At 39.6% G+C, this 19070-nt stretch overlaps 3 protein-coding genes across 3 annotated transcripts in view; 2 read left to right on the top strand and 1 right to left on the bottom strand.

Annotated features, from left to right (window-relative positions):
• Positions 1-1960, top strand: part of fhip1aa (FHF complex subunit HOOK interacting protein 1Aa) — a 23475-nt gene extending 21515 nt beyond the window's left edge. The window contains exon 12 of the mRNA XM_079463262.1: positions 31-1960. Coding sequence (XP_079319388.1) covers positions 31-236 — 206 coding nt within the window. The 3' untranslated portion in view covers positions 237-1960. The remainder of the gene's footprint in view (positions 1-30) is intronic.
• Positions 1942-17833, bottom strand: gatb (glutamyl-tRNA(Gln) amidotransferase, subunit B). The gene is made up of 13 exons (XM_079463263.1): positions 17085-17833; positions 16640-16790; positions 16183-16296; positions 12178-12376; positions 10928-11050; positions 8878-8991; positions 7678-7762; positions 5727-5771; positions 4985-5177; positions 4754-4887; positions 4215-4293; positions 3918-4052; positions 1942-3769 (listed from the first exon to the last, which is right to left on the bottom strand). Exons 1-13 carry the CDS (start codon positions 17348-17350, stop codon positions 3644-3646), a joined length of 1764 nt encoding a protein of 587 aa, XP_079319389.1. The 5' UTR covers positions 17351-17833; the 3' UTR covers positions 1942-3643.
• Positions 17516-19070, top strand: dctpp1 (dCTP pyrophosphatase 1; the record flags this gene model as incomplete). Its single annotated transcript, XM_079463264.1, has 1 exon — positions 17516-19070. The coding sequence occupies one exon, from the start codon at positions 17516-17518 to the stop codon at positions 17996-17998; it is 483 nt and encodes a 160-aa protein (XP_079319390.1). The 3' UTR covers positions 17999-19070.

Genomic DNA, 19070 nt, shown 5'->3' with positions numbered 1-19070 from the left:
ATGTATGACTTCTGCACAATTTTAATCTAGATTCTCAAAATCAAAAGATGGAAGATCAGACTCATGGTCCTGAAGCAGACAAAACCAAGAAGAATTCAGCTATCCAACCCAAAGTTATAGTTCCCTCAAACAGAACGGAGGTATACGCCACAGTTCTTTTCACAGAGTTCCTCAAGGAACTGGCAGCCATTGCACAAGAACATTCCATCCTGTCTCAACTTCCCATGGAGGAATAGTCTTCCACTTTGCATTGTTTTAATGTTGATTATTATTTCCCAAAGAAAAGTTTGAGACTATTTCAGTCAAAAACTGAGAACTTTTTTTAAACTGTTTTAAAAAAAATTTTTGCAAGGTGATTTGGTAACACTTTATTTTACGGTGCCCTTGTTACACGTGACATGTATTTACATTATTCATTAATGACATGCTAAACCTAATCCTAACCCTATAGTGAGTACATTAACAGTTCATTATTATTACTCAGTACTTAAATGTATAATTACACTGTAACACAGGCACTGTAAAACAAAGTGTCATCGGTGATTCATGCTTGCCATCACAATACTGTTTCAGGACTTTTCAATGCATCATCCAACTGTTCCCTGCAACAACGTACAACAGCAATAATCTCTCGCCCTATCAGTGTCCCCTGTCAGAAAGGAATCACTGGATTTGCCTTAATTCCATAATAGTAACATCAACACTGACTAAGACCAAAGAATAATGGCTGTTAAGAGAGGAAGACATCAGCACATATCATCTTATATCTTTGGACTGTTATGGAAGGATGACTGTTGACCGTTTAGTACTGTTGATATATTTTAGAGGATTCTTAGCAAAAATGGCCTTATTCTCATTGTGCCTATTCCTGTTTCTATGTTCTCTGGTTTTTAACACATGGTTTGTAAATCATGTTCATTTTACAAAGGTGATCAAATGGCTTGTTGTGTCTAAATTCTTGCACAGTCGTTTTGGTTTCTTGTAGAGTATCATTGATATTAGGTTTTACTGATACTGACTACCTTAAAGGTTTTCATATTGTCTATGCAGCACGTTAACGTGTTTGAAAATAGCAACACTTGTTTGTCAGGATAAAGGGGTTTTATTTATTGGGGTAGAATTAAATGATTTTTTTCCACAAAAAATATTTTGAAACATTTCCTCTTTATTTCCAGGTTTTCTTCTGTTGTGTTTTAGTTTGTTTCATTGCATGGTAGTCAAAACAGGAAAGAGTTTTTTGTATTTTTACAGAAGCAGGTAAGAAAGCAATTGCTATGCAGTACCCATTTTTTTCTTTGCTTAAACATTTAAACATTGTTTATATTTCTAATGTTTATGATGGAGAATGTCTACAGTGTATCTGAAATGTGGGTTTAATCCTTATATGTGGCCTGGTATATAAAAAGTTACGTATATTTTTAAATATTTTTGCAGTCTATTCGTAACTTTATACCAAAACCCATTCAATTTGAATATTGAAGTGTTTAAATTAAAAATATTAAATCCCCAATTATATTTTTGGAGCCCAGTGGACAAGAAATGGAGTAAAATACATGTCAGTGAGAATTTCAGTGATGAATCATGAAGATGCAGATCGTTTTCCACCTCATCCACAATTGTTTTGTATTTCATGCTCATTATATAAATAAATATACTGAGGGCACAGTGTAGAATGTCAACCCAAAGATAAATGTATATGCATATCATTTTTTTATAATGTGGGGATTACTTTTTTTGTAATAGGAAACAAGAGACATTCAACATTGAAATACAGTTACCGGAGAAACCATACAAGTGGCCCATAACCCAAACAATCTCATAAATTATAAACAGCGGAAAGTATTCTGACCTAAATGCATTTCCCTCTTCCACTGTTGATTATTTGGATATAATATGAACATGTTGAATACATATAATTACATCATTATTAAATGAAGGGCCGTTATGTACCTGTTTTATGTGAATACTGGTGTACTCCATACTATGTGAATGTGTGACATTTCCACTTCAGCAGGGTGGGAATGTTAACTCATGGATTACCTAGTTTACCTCATTTGACATCACAATTCCTCTAATAGTCCTTTCAGCCACAGGAGCGGCTGTTCACAATTAGGCTCCCGGCACCCCATACACAGTCTCCTTTACCAAACACTTTGACTAAAAGCATAAACAAGAAGTGAGTGACTTGATTATTGATAAAAATGATTATTGTCGTGTCACAAAAACCCCATTCGACTTTCCCACTTATATACGTTTAAATTTTCATGTCTGCCTAGATAGGGATTTTTTTGTCGATGTGACATATATTATCCACTAGAGGGCGCGAGATACTCGCACTATAAATATAACAACCACTTTAAGTGTTCACGTGGTAGTTGAAGTGATTAAGCAGATACATTTTGATATTCTTTCATAAACAAATCAGTACAAAGTTTCGTGTTTCATTTCAGGTTTTACCTTTCTGTAGCTAGACTGTAGATTATATTGATGGTTTATTGTATCCTCCCTGTGGCTTTCGTGAAAGATGAAGGACGCCAAGGGACGTTGGTAGCGTAAATACGGAAGTGGGGAGTGCTAGGTGGGGAATAATAAAGCGAGATCTGAGTTCGGTTTATTGGTTTTTTGTATGCGTCTACATAGACGCATTGCGTAAGAAAATGCCTTTTCCACGATTTACGGCTTTATGCAGGTTATGTACCGTTTAACATTTATTATTAAGCTCACGCAGAGCATGTTTTTGTGTGTAGAAAGTCCACTGACATAAAAAGTAGAATTTGCTCGAGTTTGCGTCATTATTGCTTTATAAATCGCGCCCTCTAGAGCATGCAGCATGCAGATTAATCATCACGTTCTCATACGTTGTGAAATATTGAAAATATTGAAACGGTCTTGAAGAAAAGGAGAAAAACACAATGTTTGCATCAGTCTGAACGGTATACTCCAGTCGGTACCTTATAGCACACCATTAAGTTAAGAGCTTATTGAAAATCCATACAGAACCACAAACAACACAGCACAAAGACATTTGACCTCACAGTCACTAAAGTGAGCTGACTATAACAGTGACCACTGAATGCTGCCATTAACGAAATCACAAACTTCTCCGAGTAATAAATTGTGAATGAAATAAAATTGACTTAATAAACAACAAAAAGCCTTGTTTCAATAAACTGTTGTCTTTGTTAATATTGAACAATCATATGAACATTATAAGTGTAGTCATTTATAAGGGAAAATAATGTACGGCGGATATTCATTTCAATAATGACTGTGAGCATACCCTTATAGAAAACAAACACGTCTTTCGAGTGAAGGCTCAGTACACAGCATCACAAACAGACACGCTGGGTAGTTCTTAAAGTAGTTCGCCTTCAAAAGGAAAATTCTTTCATCATTGTCAAACCTGCATGACCTTCTTTCTTCTGCAGAACACAAAAGAAATTATTTTGAAAAACAGAACAGCACTGGCCCTCATTCTCTTCTATTGTAACCAATGCCAGTGGGCCAATGGGTTAACAACATTCTTCAAAATCTCTTCTTTTGTGTGACGCGGAAGGTATCATGCAGTTTTGAAATGACAAGAGGATGAGTAAATGATGACTGAATTTTCATTTCGATGGCGAACTATTCCTTTAAGACGGTATCACAATGTCATGTCTTCCAAAATGGCTCTGACTTGGACTGGATCGGTTCTGCCTTTGGTTTCTCTCTGAACCGCGCCCATCAGTTTGTTCAGGACTTTCTTATTACCCGCTCTGATAATCTGTACCTGCAGAACACAAGCAGTGGCGTATCAAACCTCAGCAGCAGGTAGAAGAATTTTTATTTAGTCCAGCTAAAAACAAACATTAAAAAACAATAGACACAATCTTATTGGTAATTGATACTGGTTTAGAAATGGCTAGATCTGGGTATACCTCCTGAGGATGACGGTCCACAACCCCCTGACAGATCCTCCATAGCTTCTCTCTGTCATTTATCATCCACAGATCCAGTTCCTTCACTATTTGACCTGCTGTCTTCTCTGGAACCTTCCACATCTCCTGGAAAACCTGTGCTCATACACATACATGGCCACAACACAGCTGAAGTTTTAAAACTTTCTTACAGTTCCTAATTTTGTGTGTCTACATTTTTACATTGAAATATTGGTTTCGCTATTTGTCATCATTGGGAATTTATTCAGACAATTACGGATATTTATTTCCCCATACCTGCTTGGCAGCTGAAGATGAGACGTGACCAGATTCCACAAGATTTATCAACTCAGCAAGAGCATGTGGAGAGATGGGACTGAGACAGAAAAGGAAGGGTTAGTAAGAGAAAACATTTAAATGAGAAAAGAAAACAAGCACAAGGCATTAGGACCCAGGAGAACTCATTACTGGATGTTTTAAGCATTGTTTTTTAAATGCTCTCAAGCAATTTGGCTTCACTTGATATAAGCAAACATCAGAAAACAAGAGAAGATGATTGAGACCGTCTCTGATTACTGAACAGGAAAAATCTCCCCCCAAAATTCCCTCGTATATACATCCCCATGCATAGATGGAACACAACCTCCGTTATTTAATATTTACTCAATGGAAACAATGTTGGTAGGAAGGAACAAAACAAACAGACTTGAAATAAGCCTCCGGCACACGTACAGACACACATTCTCTCTCCTTTTCCGATTGTTTATTCTAATTCAAGATCCCAGTATTCTGCATGCGTAGCAACTAGTAAAAGATTATTCCTAGAGCTGCCTCACCTCTGAGCCACTTTCATACCCTGAAGATTTAGATTTCCCATCAGCTCCTTCATCACCCAGCCAATCACCTTCCTTGGTTCTGCCTTGGTCATCTGAACAACACTCTCAAAGTAGTCCATGAGGCCATCCTCATTCTGTAACACAGCAGATGCATACACGAAAGTCTTTAAATGTGAAATCAGATTTCATCATTGCATTATAATAATGATTTTACTCAATATATTCTCTCACCACCAGTGTAAAGCTGTGCTCTAGAAGGATACCGTACGTCTCAACAAGCCGCACCCTCCTTGCAGGTGGCAGCTCTGGCACTTGGGCCCTTATCCGGTCAATCACAACAACCTGGGCGGGGTCAACGTCTGCAGGCACACAGGCATCACTCTCATAAACATACAGAGGGGGCAAGTTGGGCTCTGGCATGAACCTGGGCGAGAGAGAGAGAAGGACAGAGAGCATGTAGGCAAGCAAGGTCACATGGCGAAACACCAGAGCAACGTGTGCTTTTATCAGCTGCAGAGATAAGACAGTGTTTGTCGTGTTTAGACAGTGTGTGAGTCATCGTGTGACCTAATCTACTGCTCTGTCACACCTCGAGTCTTCACAGATCTCCACATCCAGAACCACCCAGACACCCGCTCTCATCCTCTGCGGTGAAAGTCCATCAGACGGGAGGATGAACATCATCTGTCCATCACCGCTCACATATTACAGTCCCTCTCTTCTTTCCCATCATTCTCTTTCACCCTCCACAGGACTATATTCACTTTCATCCATCTCTCCACTACTCCCTTGACAGTCTACTCTAGTATTTTCGCCGGTTTTTCCTTTTATCCTGTGCTTTCCATCTTCTCTTGATCTGTTCCATCACTCTTTTCTATGTCCTCTACTGTTCCCCTGAACTTTCTGTTACACCCTCTGTAAGGATGGAGCGGCTTTCACTCACCCTCAGGGTTCAGTCGAACATTTTACTCACCTGTAATCCTGTAGACCTTCTTTATCCCTCATTGGAATAGTGTTACTGGAGAGTGCAAGAGAGAGAGAGAAAGGTAATATATAAATGATATCACAAAATGTTGCTTAAAGTTGGTTATAATATGTGTAGTACAGATAAGGAATCATATACAACTGGCTTCTTGTTGAAACAAAAATAAACCACAACAGGGCGGACAGGATCCTGATGTTAAGCAGATGTTGCAAAGGTTTTAAATTAATTGAAATATATCGACGAATGAAGTAGATTTTAGTTTTAGCTTAAAAAAAGAAAGAAGTATATTTGATGATAAACTTGCAGCTGAAGTATAATAAAATACTGTCTAACTCTAAATCCAATCAAATCCCACCTTCCACAGATTATTTTCTATAAACAGAATCACTGTTAAAATTGATCTCTTCAACATATATCGCTTCTCCTGTGGAAGGAGTTTTAGTTTTATCAATAAACATGGAAAGGTGGCTTTGCCCAAAATATCAATATTTCCAAGTAGGTTTAACTGTAGGCTGGAGCGCTTCAAAATGGGGCGGTAATCTTAAAAAGGGGGCGGGGTTAAACATGTTTCTCACTGGAAATGCAATTAATATTTTACATTTCATTTAAGAATATGGTGAGTAAGTTTTTCCCTCAGAGTGGTTAGGCCTGGTGAAGGTAGGAGAATATGTAGAATGACAGAATGGAAAACAGGTTGGTTAGTGGGTAGATAGAGCGTCAGTACGGTGTCTCTGCAACCTTTCTGATGTTTGATTTTTCGCTTGTGTTTACCAAAACGTTCAATGGGGCGCTTTCCTGGACAGGGATTTGGTTAGGTCAGAACTAAGGCACATCAGTATATGTAACATACCTTTTGTTTTTATTTTTAATGTATACTAACATTATGTGTTTTCAGTTTATTCCTGTAATGCACTACAGACAGTGCTCTCGCCCAAGACGCAAGGCACGTCGCGTTCACTCTCATGCCCGTCCCATTCATGCATCACTTCTACTCCTCTGACTCTCTATGCGGATCTCTGGAACTGCCAGTCAGCGGTGAACAAGACTGACTTCATCCATGCTTTTGCTAGTCAGTCTGACATTCACATTCTAGGTCTTACTGAGACATGGATCCGTCCTGAGGACTCCGCTGCTCTCTCCACTAACTACTCCTTCTCTCACATCTCGTTTCACCCAGACGATACCACTCGCATAACAGCCTGCCTAAATGACATCTCAGCTTGGATGAAAGAGCATCACCTCCAGCTGAACCCGGGGCCAAGACAGAAATAGTCGACAGATTCAAGTCATTGATGTTTGCCTACAGGACTATCACTGGACCTGCGTCGCCATACTTTTACACCCTACTACACTCCTGCACCCCATCAAGAACCCTGCGTTCAGCAAACGAGCGGCATTTTCTATTGTCTTCTCATAAGGGCAGTAAATCGCTTTCCCGCTCATTCTCCTTTGCAACTCCTTCCTGGTGGAACATCCTTCCTAACTCGGTCCGTTCAACCACATCTCTCACAACCTTCAAAAACCGATTCAAAACCTATCTCTTCTGTGAATACTTGACAGACAAATGGGGAAAAAAACATTTGAATGTACACTAACCCTCTCTCTTCTCTCAACAGGTAGTGGTCCAGCTTTTGTTGAAACTAGTAACTTTGTATTAGCACCTATTGTATTATTGCTCCTGTATGACATATCGCTTATTGCTCCCTGAACTCTTTGAAAGTCGCTTTGGATAAAAGCGTCTGCTAAATGACATGTGTGATTCTTACAGCTACTGGGTGCTTCAGGTTATGACATTAAAAAAAAAATCTTTAAAATGTGGTAAAACCAATGAAGACTTGAACCATGTTAAACCGAGCGCTGAATTACACTTCTCTCCTCTAACTGATGTCACAGGAGAATATAGTACTTGAAGAAATCTGGCTGTTCTGGGCCTCCTTACCCAGATCTGCTGTCAAAGGCGCGAGTCTCATTAAGAACCGTCCCCCCGCTCTGAAGAACCTCCATCTGTCTTTGGATCTCGTAGTCTGTGGAACAGGTACCAAGAGAAGACCAATCAAACGCTAACAAAATCTTCTGCCAACTAAACTAACTAAAGTACTGTGAAATTGGCTGCATACACGAGCGCTTTTCCTCAGAACTGCTTTTGGAGGGAATTGTGCTAGTGTGGTCTTTTAATTTTAGGATAACGTATTGAAACAAGTGTATCGGCTGTCTTTACAAGTCATCAAAACAATACTCTAATCATTCTATCAGAAAGCTTTCCTCGGGGATGGGTAAAACACACATTCATAGTAACGTCCCTGAAAGACATGTTAAAGGGATAGTTTACACAAATAAAAATTCTGTCATCATTTACTTGTGTAGTTGTTCCAAATCTGTACACATTTCTTATTTTTTTGTTTTGTTGAACACAAGAGAAGATATTTTGAAGAACGTAGGAAAAGAAAGCTGTTCTAGGGGCACTTTTGACAACCATTGTCATTTTTCCTTCTATGGTAGTGTTTGGTTAAAATCATCGGTCCAAACATTTTTCTCTGTGTTCAACCAAACAACAAAATGTATACAGGTTTGGAATAACTAGAGAGTGAGTAATTCATTTTTGGGTGAACTATCCCTTTAACGTAACTCTTTTACATAGTTTCTTGGATCAAGTCATTCAGACTTCCTTCGAGATGCGACGGCAGACCTCTCGACGGGGCATTTAACACCAGACAGAGCAGGAGTCAGGTGGAAGTGTTTATTGTTTGTGTTTCTTATCTGAGGTTTGCAGTCTTACTTACAGCTCTGCAATATTTGCACACAATCACTCTCTCCCCATGATGTCTGGCTAAATGTGCCAACAACACAAGACTTCCAGCCAACAATGTTAAAAGTATCGGTACTTAAGCCCCAAGCTAAAACGTTAATTTATATATTGACTTAAAAAGTGAAACCAATAACTTATTACTGACTGTTTACTTAAAATGCCTCAGAAAAACAAAGCAGTTTACCTAATAAATGATTGAGGACTTGAGGAGACTTTCCCCAGATCAAAGGGAAATCTTTATATCCAATGATTTTAAGTTCCTTGGACAAAACTTATAATGTATAATTCCAAGGCTTGTAGGTGGAGTATGGTCATCCGGTCACATATCCTTACCTATGGCTTTGGCCAGGTGTCGCACGCTGTTGATATTTTTCACCTCTGTTCTCACTCCCAGAGGATCACCAGGTCGATGGACGGACACATTAGCATCAACTCTGAGCTGACCCTCTGTAAGAAAAGAGAGAGATGAGCATCACTCCAAACAGTCAATTACAATTCACCCATCCACATCCTCTCCAAAACCCTGCTTAGCAAACAGTGCATACATTTGAATGTGAATGATTTATTTGCATACGATACTGCATTCTAGATGGCCCTGTGTCTGCAGATAAACAGTTTGCTCTATTTTTCTTCAAGGGTTTTTGATGAAACAAGATCTCTTGAAATCTTAATGACAGGAAGAAAATATTTTGATTGAACAGAGAACTTAACATTTGAATCAATGCTTTTTTAAATGTATACTTAAAGCTGTACAACATAAGTCACTTGCACTATTGTTTAGTCCAAATTATTATCTGTTCATAGCCACCTGTACATTAATGTTCATAGTGTTAATGTCCATAGTATATAGCCATCTGTATATATTGTTCATAGTACATACCTACTGTCATATTTTCATAAGAACATACCTACTGTAAAATATTTTCATAGTCCATGCCCACTGTATAATATTTTCCTAATATTGTACTCTGTATTTATTCTAACTGTATATCCTGCACTTGCTAACTGCACTTCTGGTTAGACCTAAACTACATTTCGTTACACTGTACCTGTATATGTGTAATGACAATAAAGTTGAATCTAATCTAATAAATGTGTGGCTCTCTAGCGCCATCTGTGGCTGATACATACAATTCCAAGTTACTTGCATAAGAATGTTATATTATTTATAAATCAGATGTGTAAGTAACATCTGCTTCAGGACCCCCTCTGTGTAAACACATGAAATATGGAGGTAAATTAGCAGATGCTTCTGCAACATTTTCAACATACTGAGTTCACTCCAATAACATTGGCCCCCTTGGCAAATGTGAGTAAAAAGGGTGTAAATATGTCTATATTTTATTTAAAATATTTTTAATAATGCTCTATCGTGGATATCAAACAATTGTGAACACAACTGATTTATCACTATACCAAAATATTTGTAAATATGTGTGGCACAATTGTTGGCAACCCTGTGAGTAAAACATATTTGAAGATTTCCCTTTAGATTTTTTACACTTTGAGTACACCTGGGTGACTGAGAACAACAAACTGTTCAACCGTGGTCTCCTGATTTATAGGAATTCAAACTAGAGATGCACTGAATGTTCGGCAACCGAAAATAGCAAAGGGAACATGTTCGATGTTCGGCCAAGTAAGTGATATGATCAAGCAGCAACCAGCGTAGAGAGAGAGAGAAACGTGTGCTTTATTAATGCAGCAAACATGTCGGCGGTGTGTGGAGCATTTTAAAGTGTCAGAGAAAGACATAGCACGGAACTTGCCACGCCGGAGTAAATTTCAGAACGAAAGCGGTCAATCACTTGTGTTCTTCAGACTGGAGCAGACGTTCTGACAGTAACCCCGCCCCCCGCGACATCCTTTGACATCATATAGTGGTCGCGTGCACACAGTTCCCTGTACTTAACAACTTGACAAAGTGTGTTCTGTGCATCTCGGCCACAAGTGCACCTTCTGAGAGGACAGTCAGCTTTTGTGGGCAGAGTTTGGAGGAGAGACGTGAACTGAAATGGTTGTCAGTCAGAATTGCTTGCATGGATGTTTTTTTCCCTTTAAATCGCAGCCTATAACAATCCAAGTATTCGCTTATTCATATTTTTAGCTTATAATGTTGAGTGACACTTTTTAATGAAGGGTTTTGTTGTATGGGTACAGAGTACAGTACATTCTTTCAGTAGTCAGTTATATGCAGTTATATATAATATAGTAATTCATCACAATGGGTTAGAGCAAGAATGCAGCTGTGTGGCAAAAGGTTGTTGATCTTCATAAAATAAAAAATGACTTAAAAAATACCACAAACATTGAAAACTCCCATCATCGAGGGAACATAAAAAGGTTTTAGCTAACTCGAGATGTAAGGATGTGGATAAGTTACCGGCCATGTTGGCCTGACAGGTGCCCAGAGCCTGTAGGATAAGCTGGAGCTCTCTGATGGCAGCAGCTGCCTCCTCTCCACAACACATATCCGGCTCCATCACCAACTCCATGAGACCTACACCTACAAATAAGAAAAATTCATATCAGAAACCACCCAAACCTCTGTAGTCTTCAGGTGGAAATTCTCACAAGTAACGTACAAAATAGAGCCTAAAATGCTTTTTTAAAAAGCTCAAATTTTCAACAAATGATCAATGAAATTTGAAAATGAAAATTCTGTCGTCATTTACTCACCTTCGAATTGTTCCAAATCTGTATAAATGTCTTTGTTCGGATGGACACAGAGAAATATATTTGGAAGAATGTATAACCAGACAGATTTGGAAGTAAATGATGGCAGAATTTTCATTTTTGAGTGAAGTATCCATTAAAATACATACACCTGGAAGGTTAGGACCTCCGAGTAAGGACAAACTCGCCATTTAGATGATTGTTTAGATAACATTTCTAACAGTTCCCATAACAAAATTATTGGATTTATGTTTCTAATGCTAAAAGCTGACACATATATGTACTGTATTGGTGGAAAATTCCAGGTTTCTATATAATGGCGCTTTTCCACTGCATGGTAGCACGGTACAGCTCACTTTTGGGGGGTTTTCCACATGGAAGAGTACCTAGTACCTGATACGTTTTAGTACCACGAGGTTGATGTTTCAAGCGTACTGTAACAATACCAAAATATGACGTGTTTACACACAGATCACTGATTGGGCAGAGAGAATCATTACCAGCGTCATTGGATTTGCAACACATGAATATGCATTTTAATACGTAATATTGGCCTTTCGTTATATGCTTCCTGACAGTAATATAGACATTGAGACCCTTAACACAATGCTACATTAGTTTACCCTTGTGCGCTGCCAAGCAAACCAAATGATGGTTGTCTGCTCTTTGCTGTAAGATTTCCCAAACTCTCTGCTGTTTTTAGCAGTATTTAGTTTTCCATCGATATGCAGCATATATCTCCTGTGTTGTGCGTATGTTTATGTCGCATTCACAATGATGTTATGGCGGCGCAACTATGACACTAAGTTTAATATCCCTACCCACTTTGAAGCTGTGCTAAACTGCTGTGGAAAACATACAGAGCCGACGTGAAGTGAGTTGTACAGAGCCGAGTCGTAATAAACTTGACGGTACCATGTAGTGAAAAAGCACCATAAGAGTGATATAGAACGATACCTGCTCTGTTGAGATCTATTAGCGTCTGACTCTGTTTATCATCATGAAGACTCTTTCCACTATCTTGCTCTAGTTGGATCTGTTTAATTCTCACGCTCCTGGTTTGCACTTGGTTTCTTTTGCGACCTTCAAAGTGACTATAGACCAGGGTGCCATCCACTGCAATGGGCAGCCTTTGCTGAGTGATCTGATATCCAGCCTAAAAATGAGCACACACAAAACTGTTAACACAAACAGTTAAACAACAGTGGGTGTTTTTATTCAAACCATGCAAATTTCTACAGAGCGGTTTATCTAAACCAGGGAAATCCAAATTCGCTCCTGGAGGAGCTGCATCATGCAGTTTATCTCCCAAACAAGCAAACCAAAACCGTCAGGACTGCTTGAAAATCACAGGCAGGTGCGTTTGATTAGGGCTAATGCTCATTTTGTAGTGGATCTAAAGAGTCAATGAAGTGTCAAGTGAATTGACAAAACCTACACGAAGTACATCAAACATCAATATTGTACAGAGCAGAAAAGAGGTGGCAATGAAATCTGGTGTTTGATTGGAGACTAACAGTCAAGTGATGACAAAACTGAACTGCATACAGATACTTGTGGTCTGGATGTGTGATTTGGCTACATTTTCAACCTCCTTCTATTTCACTGTGAGGCAAAACAGAGAACTTGTAACTGTTGCTATGGCAACCCCATGACCAAAAGCCACTAGAAATGTATCATGGTTATTGGTATGCAAAAGAGTAAAGGAAGGAAAAAACACAATTAGCCACTACCATCTGTGTGTTGTTGTAACTGATCAACAAAAATAAACTAATAAGAAATGAAAACAGAATGACAGATTTAATCTTCCTCCGTATCAGTCCCCGAGCTTTCTCAATCCAAACATTTGTTTTTAATTCCTTGCTTGCCACCACTATTATTGCAACCATTATTCTGGCTTAAAAATGCACTTGGAAATATTTTCTAATATATTATACTGTAGTACATTCGGTCCAGTGAGATGTGACCCCAGCAGAAAATGTCAACAATAAATGTCTTTCCAAACATGCCTCAGTGCTCATGGAAGGTTCAATGCCTCTTGTTTGGAAACAGTTGCTGTAACATTTTACTAAAACATTTGGCAAGGGTATACACGCACACTTCACCTTTATAGCAGTTCATTTAAGCACACATGCATGAACTCATAATTGAATTTGATTTTGCCTTGCTATGATTTTGTGGTGGAATTAAAATGACATTTGCACTTGACCTTTTAGTGCAATTTAATTATGAATTAATCTCACACGTAAGAGTCTCATTCTTAATGTGCGTCTGCAGATGAGTGTTATTAGGTGCTGTAATGAAAATCAATCTGCAAAGGGATTGTAGCCAGTGAAGGGTTGTTGAAAAGACATTTGGGTTAAGAAGGTAACAAGCTCATTCTTTTTTTAAAAGAGAAATTGATTTTTTGTGTTCACACAAACACCTTTAAGACAGACCTACATGATGTTAGAGTTTGTCAAGTGACTATACGTGTAGACATCAATGACTCTTTTTACTGTGGCTCCGAGTGCTTTATCATATGGCATATATGATACGAATATGAATACGATACGTACAAAATGAACATGATGGCGAGGAAAAGCAAGGAAATATGCGTGTGGATAACGTTAAATGAGGTAATCCATGTTATTAAGCTTGTTTGATTTCATCCGGCACCACGCCGACTGACAGACGGATGACATCGCAGTACTGAGTGGGCTATTTAAAAGGCTTTCTATACTCTCTCGTGTTGCTGTAATGTGTCGATCTGAGTCGATCGCAGCACAGCTTGAAGTCAAATAAGCCAATTGTTTACACGATTCTTGCGAGGCTGGTCATTGTCGCCTTCAGGTAGCATAATGGCTTATATGACAGGGGTTTAACGAATCAGGTAAGCAAACGCGTTTATACGTATGAACCAATCAGTAAGCGAATGTCGGCAACCACGCCTGCGTATTCTTAAGTCTCCGTTTTTGTCCGTTTACACAGAAACGCAACCATTCATGTTTCCAGCTTCAAAAACGCTTTATATTTCAAGTAAATTTTGCACCGCTGTCCCTCTTCTCACAACACGGTTGAATATTTTCCGGATTCTATAAAGTCCATCTTTCCGAAACGCTCTGATTGAAAAAGCTGACCCAATCTGTCATGATTGGTTCCCGCTTATAGCGTGTGTCTTAAGATGTCCCACCCATACTATATCAGCAAGCTTCCGCTTCTCAGGCTGTTGTGATTGGTCCCCCTCTCAGTGCACATGTGGAGTTTTCATAAGCTTTACCTTTTAGCAATAAACAGTAAATGAGGTGCAGCTCTTTCCAGGTATTACAGACGTCCTTTATAAAATAACATTTCTACATATCCATCCATCCATCCATCCATCCATCCATTTTCTACCGCTTATCCGGGGCCGGGTCATGGGGCAGCAGTCTAAGCAGAGATGCCCAGACATCCCTCACCCTAGACACTTCCTCCAGCTCTTCCGGGGGGACACCGAGGCGTTCCCAGGCCAGCCGGGAGACATAGTCCCACCAGCGTGTCCTAGGTCTTCCCCGAGGTCTCCTCCCGGTCGGACGGGCCCGGAGCACCTTCCGGGGAAGGTGTCCAGTAGGCATCCGTAACAGATGCCCAAGCCACCTCAGCTGACCCCTCTCGATGTGGAGGAGCAGCGGCTCTACTCCGAGCTCCTCCCGGGTGACCGAGCTTCTCACCCTATCTCTAAGGGATCGCCCAGCCACCCTGCGGAGGAAGCTCATTTCAGCCGCCTGTATCCGGGATCTTGTCCTTTCGGTCATGACCCAAAGCTCACATTTCTACATATCTAGAAATCTAAACAGGCTGTTGTGTTGTGTGTCTCTTTAAATGCAAATTAGCTGCTGGTCTACGCACCCTTTCCAACAGAAAGCGCAGGGCTGTGTGAGCAGGTACTTCCGACAACAAAACTGAAGAGAATTGCCATTAAGCGAATGAGAAACACTGTCTCATCTTAAAAAACTAAACACATTGTTTTGTATAAGTGAGAGTACATAAGAAAAACGTCATCATTCTAGGCTGGTTCTGTACACACACTCCTGACACACAGATATGTTAAAACAACATTTAAAAGTGCATTTTCTGGATTGGGGGGCTTTAAGTCCTGGTGACAGAAAATGTTTCCAGACAAAAATTGTTTATTGAGTGTTTGTTATAGCGTTCTTTTATCAATATAATTCAGTTGATTTTGCTCTTTTAATGCATTTACATTTATGGTTTCAAATGCCTAAAACAGAGGGAAATTGTGCAGCTGTATAACACATGTTCACACACAAATAAAAACTGCGTGTAAACACAGTTGCTTTAAAGAGCTGACACCATTATTCATCAGCGTTACAAGCTGCCATATGGTTTTCTGCCTGTTCAGCATGGACTAAAGCTAAGAGAAATACAGAGTGATGCACCAGATGCATGTGCATGTCTCTTTAACAAATGATGGATCCGTAAAGCAGCTTATCAAAAATAACAACCCCTGCATTTATGTCATCAGCAGTTTATGTTTTGGATACAGAAGATCAATCTAAAACATGGTCAATTTTATTAAAGGGTATGTGCAACGGTGTTTCATGCATTCTGACTTCTTTACAATGTTAAACGTGCTGGCTTCTCGTGCTTGACACGGTCAACTTGTCAAAATCCAAGTTAGACGCTTGCCGTAGTATTTATGTAGTTGATAATCTGCCCCAGCCTTCATATAGGTTTCAGAAAGTTTTTCTCAAACACGATTATGCGTTTCGTAAAAACTTTTCTTAGTCCCTTATTGGGCTCAAACAGCCAGAAGAAAAGATATAGCACGCCCATGCATCAACCAGTGAGAGCGGGAGAAAGAGCATGCGCACGCGTCAACCACCTGGAGGAAGAGAGAGAGAGGGCACCGTGTTCGCGAAGTTCAGCTGTGTGTATATAACGGCCACTTTAAGCATTCAGATGTGTGCAGCTATGGGAACTCACAGGCATGTCCGCATAAAAATAGTGTTTCCTGTCAAACAGCGACTTTCTGTTGATGGTACAGGTGAGCGCGAGAGCTGTCACTACAGCAGCCTCGACACATCTTCTGTTCAGGACCTTAGGAAGATGCAGGAAATATTTAAGAAATAGGCCTACTTATGACATAGTTACATTTGAAATGCACAGAAATAATATAACTTAAGGCAGGTGTCTGATATTTGTGTACAGAAATATCTCATTAACGTATTCACAGATTATATTGTTCTTTTTGGTATTTAAAGTCACACTTTGAATACAATCTTTGACATGGTCTTACTCAATGGTCAAAAACAAAGGTTGTTATGTTCTCACAGAATCTTCTTTACATTACAAAGATTAATTCTATCTAGAAAACAGTAAATCACAAAAACATAACTTTAGCTGGGTTTTCACAGTCACAAGTATTTACTAATTTACTCACCGGCAGTGTTCCTGGTAGTGATGCATCAAAATGTGAGACAAGGGAGTTTGGTGGAGCCATGAATTTAACATGAGTTCCAGAGAACAGCTTTGATCTGGAGTGAATCTGAGCATGGACTTCCAGACCCACAACACCAACCATCTGAGGAAGGCTAAAAACAAGAGAAGAGTAAAACTCTGCACACTGAAAAAACGTATATGACTTTTCATTCATATTTAATTTAGCGCTACTTGAATACAAATATCAGTATAGTTAAAAAAGATTTGTAGGTCACGTTAGGTGAAGGTCAGCAATCTAGGAAAAAGATTGTCCACTGTATGCGCTTCGTCAAATAAATCAGATTAAATCACTGAAAGACAGTGCCGCAAATTTAATAGATGTCCTAATAATGGTACGTTACAGTCTCCAATGTCACCAAACATGAATTTTGCAGTGTGATGCCTACCTTTTAGTCTTTACTTTGGGCTGAATTTGATTTTTTGATCCAGACGTCCATATTCTCCTTATAATAATATTAAAAGTATCAATATGATAGAAACTTTGTAATTTATTAGCATATATTTTCAGACTAAAGAGCATTTTACTGTATCCTGACGAGGAGGCTGCCATGTTTGGGTTTTGTGTGTGAGCAGCTGGTACATGTAGTTTAACATGGCCGTCAGACAGTATGGTAGTACGCAGAATTGAAAGGGAAAAAACTACACTTCCCATAACGGCAATGGCGCGCGGGTAGGGTACCGGGCGCCTTTTTATGACGCCGTTCAGACTCGAGAAATTCACGTGAAGTTGGTGGCGGGAGATTCACGCATGGTCCTGTTTATGATCTGAGTGTATCGCTTTTCTGTTTTTTGGTAATCAGTTTTCGCGTCTAATATAATGGCGATGTCCGCGTCCGATATCCACAAACACAACGACAGAAGCGCCAGCGATCACCCGATAACTACAAACGGGAATGGAGAAGTTGAGCATCAACAGAGAGGGCGGTTCGCGTTTAGCGGCGAACCCACTCTTGAGGACATTCGTAGCATGCAAGCGGAATTTACAGACGAGAGAAACTGGAACCAGTTCCATCAGCCGCGGAATCTGCTGCTGGCGCTGGTCGGAGAGGTCGGGGAGGTGTCGGAGCTGTTCCAGTGGCGCGGGGAGGTGGCGGAGGGACTCCCGGACTGGACGGAGCCTGAACGGGAGCACCTTGCTCAGGAGCTCAGTGACGTTTTGATTTATCTTGTCGAACTTGCCGAGAAATGTAACGTTGATTTACCCCAAGCAGTTCTGCGCAAAATGGCCCTCAACAGACTCAAGTACCCAGCCAACAAAGTTCATGGATCAGCCAAGAAGTACACCGAGTACAAGGACTGACGTGATTTATATCAGTGCGGTAGCCACAGACTTGCGTTAAAACTGAACATAAGTCTTTTTGAGTGTTGGTGAGGTATTGTGTGCCTTAAAAGAGTTTTTAAGTAGTTCACTGTGCTCTTAAAGTTACTGTTTTTATAAGATATTTGGCACTGATACCCTGGTCAAGAGGTTTTACGTTAAGGTTTTTTTTCTGTTTCTGTTTAAAAATTTGCATTTTTTTCATCAATCCTATTCTTGTATTATATGATAGCAAACAAAGTTTCATTATAGTTATTTTATGCTGTATAGTTTTTCTGCTTTGACAAAGTAAAATGTTTTGCAGCATGTGGTGTTTGTGTAACTTAACTGCTTTAAACTAGTATTCTTTAAAACATTTGCATATCCACTGATCTTGATCACTCTTCAGTTGTTCCAAACCTGTGAATTCTTTGTCTAGTTGGACACAGAAAGATATTTGGACACATGCTTGTAGCCAAACAGTCAGTGGACTCCATTGACTACCATAGTAGGAACAATTACAATGGTAGGTAGTAAAAGTGCCCCAGATCTGTTCTCTGTCCTACATTCTTCAAAACGATGACACAATTAGTTTTTTGTGGGGGGGAACTATCCCTTTAATGCTCAGATGCTTCAAGCTTAACTATGTGAAAAAGCATGCAGTATTTGTAAGCGTGGTTTCATTACAGTGCCAAAATGACTAAAAACACATTAACAGTACAGTGTTATAAAACTGCATTTCCTGTAAAGAGTAAAAAGGGGTGCCTGGTAGTTTAGACACCAGGTCAAGAAGAGTATAAAGGCAGAATCCAAGGGCAAGAGAGGTCAAAAAGAGCAGCCTAGAAGACAACAACACATCCAATCCTTTTCTTGACCATGCGACTAAACTTTATCAAAATACCACATTTAACACCCATTGACTGTACTGGACAAACATCTTTAGCCTGCCAGCTAGTCTATGATCACTATTCAGCACCCGTCGAAGGGGCGAACAACAAGGACCCCGAAATTAAATTCCTTTTGATTAAAAAACCCTACATGAAATATTGTTGTCCACTTTTAATAAATATGGTTA

This window comes from Barbatula barbatula, assembly GCF_947034865.1.
Source record: "Barbatula barbatula genome assembly, chromosome: 8".
NCBI classification, from domain to species: domain Eukaryota; kingdom Metazoa; phylum Chordata; class Actinopteri; order Cypriniformes; family Nemacheilidae; genus Barbatula; species Barbatula barbatula.
The sequence above is the reverse complement of the archived record's forward strand: the minus strand, read 5'-3'. Positions and strand labels throughout refer to the sequence as shown.

Bases quoted from the DNA above. Each gene is read 5' to 3' on its own strand.
- gatb (XM_079463263.1), bottom strand. From the start codon at position 17,350: ATGGGAAGTGTAGTTTTTTCCCTTTCAATTCTGCGTACTACCATACTG. The intron at 7,763-8,877 runs GTAAGGATATGT...CCTGTTCCACAG, and splicing joins ACACCTGGCCAAAGCCATAG to ACTACGAGATCCAAAGACAG. The intron at 4,294-4,753 runs GTGAGGCAGCTC...TTTCTGTCTCAG, and splicing joins GGTATGAAAGTGGCTCAGAG to TCCCATCTCTCCACATGCTC.